This window comes from Felis catus, chromosome B2 (genome assembly GCF_018350175.1).
Source record: "Felis catus isolate Fca126 chromosome B2, F.catus_Fca126_mat1.0, whole genome shotgun sequence".
Classification (NCBI taxonomy): domain Eukaryota; kingdom Metazoa; phylum Chordata; class Mammalia; order Carnivora; family Felidae; genus Felis; species Felis catus.
Window position 1 is genome coordinate 50,356,762 of NC_058372.1, and position 8,428 is coordinate 50,365,189.

At 40.6% G+C, this 8,428-nt stretch overlaps 1 protein-coding gene across 5 annotated transcripts in view; it reads right to left on the bottom strand.

Moving 5' to 3' along the window:
- Positions 1-8,428, bottom strand: part of CILK1 (ciliogenesis associated kinase 1) — a 59,065-nt gene that overhangs the window by 20,419 nt on the left and 30,218 nt on the right. For all 5 annotated transcript variants that reach the window (XM_003986239.5, XM_045057650.1, XM_045057651.1 and 2 more), the window contains 2 exons: positions 8,138-8,259; positions 7,055-7,134 (listed from right to left, as the gene is read on the bottom strand). In XM_003986239.5, coding sequence (XP_003986288.1) covers positions 7,055-7,134; positions 8,138-8,259 — 202 coding nt within the window. The remainder of the gene's footprint in view (positions 1-7,054; positions 7,135-8,137; positions 8,260-8,428) is intronic.

The window sequence follows — 8,428 nt, forward strand, 5'->3', positions numbered from 1 at the left end:
TAAATATAAGTACAGAGCACACAGAAGAGGCTGAAAGTGCAGAAGGGATCATATATATTCAAAAGGGCCACAAGTGAGAAGAGGAAGCACCAAACGACTGCTTCTGTTTTCCATTATCCAAGGCATAGAGAAGATCAAAGGAGTCCTACCTGGGTTAGACCAGAGATAGGCACAGGGAGTTGGCTATTTGCATATGTGTATGCATATGCGTATGTGCCTTGTTTGTATGGGAAGAAAAAAAATACATGTATATATTCCATTGCTTCATCCTTTATCCCTCCATTATACCAATGTATGCCTTATGGCCTTCTTCACACCAATTCCTTAAGTATCCTAACCAAAGTAATAGTAAATTAAACCTAATTTATAGTAAGAACCAAACTTGAGGCTATCAGTATACTCAAAGGGTAATGCAGTATTTGTCAAGGATGGCCTTTCAAATGGAAGAAAACAATTTTTTTAAATGTTTATTTATTTTTGAGAGAGAGTGCAAGCAGGGGAGGGTCAGAAAGAGAGAGAGACACAGAATCTGAAGAAGGCTCCAGGCTCTGAGCTGGCGGCACAGAGCCTGATGCGGGGCTCAAACCCACGAACTGTGAGGTCATGACCTGAGCCGAAGTCAGACTCTTAACTGAGTCACCCAGATGCCCCAAAAACAATTTTTGATGCGGATAAGTTTGGATGGCTTATTATCAGACAAATTAAAATAAAGATTGTTAATGCACACTAGAGTGGGCAGTTTCTAAGACTCAGCATAACTGAGTCATCGTGTTCGGACCCTCTGTTCTTCAGAGCACAGTCCAGCTCCCAGAAGGCCTGATTGTATGCTCCCATCTTGGAACCAGCTTAAGAATGTGCAAAGGCACAAGCAGTTATCAGAGAGTGACCTTTCGTCAGTGCACGCAGGAAGACTTATGTCACCCTGAAAATATATGAACTTTGCGTCCTCTCTTCCTAAACACTCAGAGCCTTAAAAACACACCAGTGAAAAAAAGAAATAACAAACATCATTTTCTTACTGAACAGATGGGAAAAGTGAGTCACCGGAGCTGGTGAAGGTGGGGCGGTGGTTAATTATTCACAATCTTATAAGAATGTACTAGAGCTAATGTACTACTCTGCTCTACTCTGTCCCTCTCAATCCACACAGTTAAATCTTGGTTTGTGGTTCTAGTCCTTTCAAGTCCAGATGGACGCTGTTTCTCTTCTTAGACTCCCTGTTTCTCCTCTATTTGGGTGAAATTATTATTTCCAAACTTATGTGGCATTTCCCTTATAGTGAGTCATTTGTCCTCCAGCCTCCAAGCCCCATGGCAAGCTCCCTCTGCACCCACGTGTAACACCCACCTCAACAAAGTTGCACCTTATCCTTGCTCAGTTCATCCCATTACATCGACTTGTACCGGGATACACCTAACCTCTTGCACTCTGGACCTTGTACCTTGCTTCCACTATAGGTCATGTTCCTGTGAGCACTAACTACCTCCTCCCATCAGTCAAGCTGTATCCGGTCCCTCACTGCTAACTCCTCTTTAATCCTACTAGAACAGATGCACTAATAAAATGAGGAGCATGAAGATTCTGGTCCCCCGTGTATCTGTCTAAGCGGCTTCACGTTCTATAGATCATACTTCAGGACCAAAACAATCAGAGGAACAACGGCTAGGAAAAAAATTAACTGCAAACACACTTTTAAAAATGACTAACGAAAACTGTATTTGTCAGCTGACATATGCTGTTTGTTAGACTGTATTTGAGTATAAGCCTTTTATAACTAGAAAGCATTTGTGAATATATCTGTAGAAGACCTAGCCTCCTGTTCTTTCCATTACTAAATTAGCTATTATTAGCCTTATACCGATGAGTTCTATTCCTTGGTAACTAAAATTATAAGACTCTCGTGTCATGTACATTTATTATTCATCTCTATTTTGACAAAACATTATAATTTCCACATGAGAGGCAATACAGCATAGTGGTTAAGTGTGGAGACCAATCGGGTTGCCCAGTTTCAAACCCCAATTCTGTTCACTGTCTGGCAGATCACTTAGGCTCTCTGTGCCTCATTTTCCTAATCTGTAAAATAGGAAAAAATAGCCTCTACCTTAAGGGCTTGTTTTGCAGGACCAAATTCGTTAATTTTGCAAAGCTCATAGGGCTGTGCTTGGCATGCTGGCACCTTGCAAGACCTTGTCGTTATTAGTAGTATGAATCCTTTCATTTTACCCCCCAACAGGGGGGTGGGCAGACACAGCTGCATTTTTTGCACAGAAGAATGAAGGCTTATGAAGCTAGTCATGCACTTCACCTGTGAGGAGCTAGTGCTAAGCTCTGATCCAGTTCTTAGCCAGGTACGTGTTCTGCTGATGTGTGCACTGGAGCTTGCAACAATAAGCCCACTTCTTCCTCTGGGCTTCTGATTCACAATGGAAATGCTTACAGCTGGGTCATTCAGACATCATGCAAAGGCCAAGTGCTATCAAGATAAGAATCTTCCTGTTCAAAACTGCTTGGCTTCCAGAAGACAGGAACAGACCTTCGATTTAATTTCAGGGTACCCCATGCCAGTCAAATAAAAGAGGGATTTTTCCCTTTCATCCTGGCAGAAACTGTGTTGTGCTTACTTTTCATTAACAACCCTTGGGCAAGGGAAAACATCCAGCCACAAAGCAGGCTTTCTCTCCTCCGCCACATTCTGTTAATGATGAACCTGATATGAATATATGGAAATAACCAGTGAATACCTAAGCAATCTGAATTTATGCAGTGCGCCTTCCTGCTGTGGAAGCTGTAGCTTCACAGATATTAGTCATTTAAACCTACAATGTTTTCCTCAAGAAGGCCATTAGGACAGCAACACACAGAAAGGCCAAGGGCTGACTCAAGGTCATGCAATGCAAGGCAGTAGTGAAACACAGAAGCAGAGAACCACTTCTTAGGGCAAAACACTGTCATCCAAGCTAGCTAAGGCATTCTTGATTGCTTGCACAGGTAAGTGTGAGCTGGATATTTGTAAGGGCAGGTCAAGGATGAAGCAAGGCTTGCATTAATTATTTAATTCTGACAAAGTACATATGCTTTGGCATTGCTCAATCAGTACCAAGTGGAGTCATGTTTTCATTCCCTGGGGCAGGGTGGGGGGGGAAGTACTCAGTGACATGAACTATGGCCATAGCAACTACCTGCAGCGCTCTTCTCCCCTCTCAAAGGAGTCTACTCTCTAGGGGCAGAATGCACCTTCTCACAGTGAGAACAAGCTAACAAGACAAATCTTACAGCTGATTTAGATGATTTTTTTTTCCCATTACTGGAGGAAAGGGATAGATACTACGGAGTTACACGTGCACTTAACCAGAGTCAAGTCAATACCACATAAAAACCATTATACAGTTTCTGAAAATCATGTATCAATAAAAATGAAATCAGACCTGTAAAATTAATATCCATCCCACCTACAATTATTATTGCTATTTTTTTCACCTCTTATTCCTTTGTTTTCCTTGAGAGAAGATGGGTTTTTCTAGTGAAGCATGGCAAATAGGCACAGATATCTGAGCTAATCTCCTCCCTGCTTTGTTGCAGTGGAGTCTTTGACAGGGCTTCAAACCTCTCTGAACCTCAGTTTCTTCTTCTTTGGAAGGAATAGCTACCATCTGTCCTTTCTAACTAAAAAGTTGGCAAGGAAATAAGTAAGGTGACAGATGAAATGTTATTAAGCTCAAACTAGAACTGGGCACTCAACAGCTGGGGAGAAGTGTCCACAGAATATCTGGTAGCAGCAGTGGTGCTAAGAGCAAAGGTATTCTGACTTTCTGCATGAACTGAGCCTTCCCTTGCACTGTCTTCATACGCAATCCAAGTGTCCAAGGAGTGTGAGAGAAACTGAGAGTGCAGAGCTTCAAAGAGCTGTTGTGTCACAATAGTATCTGGATGCTAAATTACAGGATACAAATATGTATTGCATGTACACACATTCATGGGCATTTGTGGGTGTGGATGTGTGCATGTGTGAGTGTGTGTGTGTGTGTGTGTTCATTTGATGGGATTAGATAGAGACCCAGGTAGAAGGCTACAAGTTCTTTCTGGCAACAAATACCTGAATCTCATGAAAAGCAACCGAAAGGGAAAGAAGGGAAAGCCAATGAATATTAACTTTCTTTTAGGTCCACTTCTCAGTTTCCAGTACTGAGCAAACAGCCCAGTAACTCAGATGCTATGACTGTCCCTGTGTGAAAACATTCTGGTTGACCTTTCTCTTTTGAGAATCTAATTTATAGTAAAAACCATAGTAAGAACTTTGATCTCTCATTATATCCTTTTCCCAGGCTCTTAAACCTAGTAAGTTACCCTTCTCCCCCTATTTGTCCCTCAGACACCATACCAGAAGTTTTTCATGTTTTGCAAATTCATGCCATCCTTCGTGAATCCTGGTAACTGAAGGTTCTATCAATGCCAGCAGATCAGGCTGACCTTCCCCCCCGCCACACACACATAATTATTTCTCTATTGTAGCAAGAATATTTAAGGTTTACTCTCTTAGCAACTTTCAAGTATATACCACAGTATTATTAGTTATAATCACAACACCATACATTATATCCTTATTCATCTTCTAACTGAAAGTTTGTGCTTTTTGACCAACATCTCCCTACTCTCCCTACCCCCTAGCCCCTGTTAACTACCATTCTATTCTCTGTCTCTGCAAATTTGGCTTTTTTAGATTTCACACATAAGTGATATCGTGCTGTATTTGTCTTTCTCTGACTTGTTTCATTTGAACATGATGTCCTTGGGTCCATCCAAGTATTATCAATTATAATTAACCTATAACATTGTGTGGGAAATTCTCAGTCATTATTGTTTCAAATATTTGTTCCGTTCTTTTCTCTCTTCTCCTTCTGGTATTCCCATTACATGTATGTTTCACCTATGTAGTTGCCCCACAGGTCTTGAGTATTCTGTTCTGGGTTTTTTTTCCCCCATATTTTTTCTCCTTGTTTTTCAGTTTTGGAGGTATTTACTGAGATAGCCTCAAGCTCAGAGATTCTTTTCCTCATCTGTATCCAGTCTACCAATAAGCCCATCAATGACATTCTTCATTTCTATTACAATGTGTTAGATCTCTAGCATTTTTTTAATCCTTTCTAAGAATTTCCATCTCTCTGCTCAAATTGCCTGTGTGTTCTTGCATGCTGTCTACTCTATCCATTAGAGCCCTGAGTATTTTAATCATAGGTGTTTTAAATTCCTGGTCTGACAGTTTCAACAACACTGTCATATTGAGACTGGTTCTGATGCTTGCCTGTCTCTTCAACCTTAATTTTTTGCCTTTTAGTATGCCTTCTGTTTTTTTCTTCAGAGCCAGACATGTTGTGCTGGGTAGATGGAAGTGCTCTAAATGGGCCTTTATTAATGTGTTGGTGAGGTTTAAGGAGAATGAAGAAGCTCTGGGGTCCTATGATTAGGTCTCAGTCTTTTGGTGAGCCTGTGGAGGCTGACCTTTTACTAAAAACTTTTTACTGGAATTGGTTCTCAAGTGGACTCAGTCTTGCATATTACTCGATTATTCAGTATGTGCCGAGGCTGACATGGATTTGCACAGATAGCCTCTCTGTTTCATTTAGTCTCTAACCAAAGGACTACTTAGAGGGGAAGAGGGAGGCTGGGAAGGATCCCAGGTGACCTATGCCACCAGCTGTGACACAATGTCTTTTCTACTCACTGCCAATTTGTGTCAAATCTGTACCGACTGTATTATCAAAGGGCTTCCACCCAGGTTCCTTATTGGGTAATGAAACTCATCTGCTGGCGCAATATTTGCAATGGCAACAATATCCTTAGGCTGGGGGTGAATGGCTTTCTGCCTACGCAAGATCAAACGCTTGGCGCATCTGTCTATAAAGTTAAAGTGACTTCAGATGACCCCCTACAGAACTCTTGGCTACAACAATGGACACGTCCATTCCATGGCTCTGTGTTTATAAGAAGGTGGGTCTGTGTCCAGTTAGTGGCAGAGATGTAGTAACACCCCAGGTATTTGCTAGAAAATATAGCCTCAAAGTCATTGCTACTCAATACCTTTCAAAAGCTCAACCAAGAACAATAGTATTTATTGGAGAATTTCCTGAAGGGTATGTGGCCATCCATTCCTCTAGATATTCTAAATCTCTCCTTGAACTATCCAGACCATCCCAACAATGAATCATACTGGGCCCCATTAGAACTGTTTTCTCTGATCAGGTGATGTAACTGGCCTAGAAAGAGGGATACAACATGAAACTGCTCTATGTAACTTTTCACTTCATTTTTGCCATGAAGTCACATTACATACTGTCACGTCTATAAGGATCCACGAGAGAAACCTCTCTGGTCTTAGTTCTAAGAACAGTTCCACTTCTCTTGGGCAACTGGACTGTTTTTACCGGATTGGGGCAGGGGGAATGGGTAACTATGTTGGATGCAGTTGGTCATGTTTCCCATTTTGCTCAGAATGCTCAGAATTAAATCTGTAGCCTGCTTCTTTTACTAATCAGAACTTGCTGACATGCATTTTGCTAATTAACTCCCCCGCTCCCCCCAGCTATATCTATACCTTGTTTTGTCTTTGTCTTTCTTTGCTCATTTTTAATTGATTTTATTTTCCTGTGTTGAATAAATTTTGTTAGACCATTTTTTAATGCTTTTGAACAAACTGAAATATGTTAGGAAAATGAGAAGCCACAGCAAAGCAGCAGATTAAACATAACACGTGAAATTTCTCTGAATTCGAATCTTAGGTTTCTCATTAATACACCAGATAATGAGCAGGAATAAATTTTAGATCTATGACAAGCTTAATGTTAAAGCCTAAAGAACACACAGACATGATAAATAATGAGAGAAATTCAGAAATCAAGTTATGAAAGATAATGTATTCCAAAACCCACTGTCAGCCTCTCAACTCTTTCAGCCTTTTCTGGGAGTCCATTACAAAAGGCCCTGATGCTTCCTGTATCTTCTACCTGATGACAACATTTCACTGCTATTAAAAAACACAGTACTCCAAATCACCTACCGTGTTTGTGAATAAATGCAAGTCCTTGTAATATCTGATACATGATATTCCTTATAGCAGATTCAGGAAACAACTTATTTCTGTATGGGGCAGAGGAGGAAAAAAGTCGTAAGTCTAGATTTACATATGAATCTGAATACCCTGTGTTCATGTTCTTTTGGTTATATAGTAAGATTTTAAGAAAACATTTGTTCAGACACTAATCTGGCCAGATCCTCTGATAATAAAGACCAAAGAGAAACAACCATTTGTCCACACAAGATGGCTGCCTTGTAAACACTGGTGTATTGGTATATTGGTAATTAGTATATTCAGTTATGTTACAAAGAAGATTAAAAATCATAGTAACCACCCCCCCCCCAAATCCCTCCAATCTATCATATAAAAATCTTCTCTCTTCATAATATAAAACAAAACTTCAAAAATTTTAATGGGGACAATCTGAGGTCTTCCAGATAAAGTCCTTATGAAACATAGTGGATCCTGCCATATTCCCTTGGTTGGGCAAACCTTACAGCTTCAGTGTTGCTAGTGACAATGAGGATGGCATTTGTTCACCGAATCCACGCAGAGAAGCTGTGAACGGCACTCACTTGCCACTAGAAAAATATACCCCCAGGGTTCTACATGGTTCACTTTCAGAGTTAAAAATGACCATAGCAGGTGAGTTTTTTATTAGTGTCCTCTTCCCAACACACAAGCCCCTGAGCACTATAGCAAGAAAGGAAGTGCAGTCAACCTACAAGTTTTCAGTGGAGGTCTCAAAATAAACAAAGCTGTCACACCCTGACCTGTAATTGTTCTGCCCATGTTTCCTTGTGGGAACGAGGGCTGCAGAGGACCTGTTCAATCTGAGCTTCTCTGCGTGAATAACCCACCGAAACATGAAAACGGCTGCCTTGAAAGTAGCTTCTGTGATGCTATCACGAGGCCTCCAAAGCAGGAATGTGGGTTGGGCCCCTCATCTAACGGGCAGCTTTAAACAGTGAAGCCTAAGTAGCACGACTGCAACAAACAAAAACAAAAAGAAAACCCATCCACTTTGCAATATTTATTTCTAAAGTCATGATGACCAGACTGTACCTTTCTTTAATGAGCTGGTAAAGATTTTCCTTCATGTACTCGAAGATAAAATAAAGATGATCATTTTCCCTGATAACTTCTTTTAATTTTACAACATTGGCGTGGTTGAGCTTCTTTAAAGACTGAAAGGCAAGGGGGAAAACACAAAAAATTGGAGGAAATCTGCTGTTGAGAAAGAAAAGTAATCCCACATATACTTAGGAAGAAACATCTAATTCCAGAGCCTCAGAAATGCCGCAATTCCTATTTTATTGACAATTTAACAAATGGTATTTCTCTGAAGTCAATAAC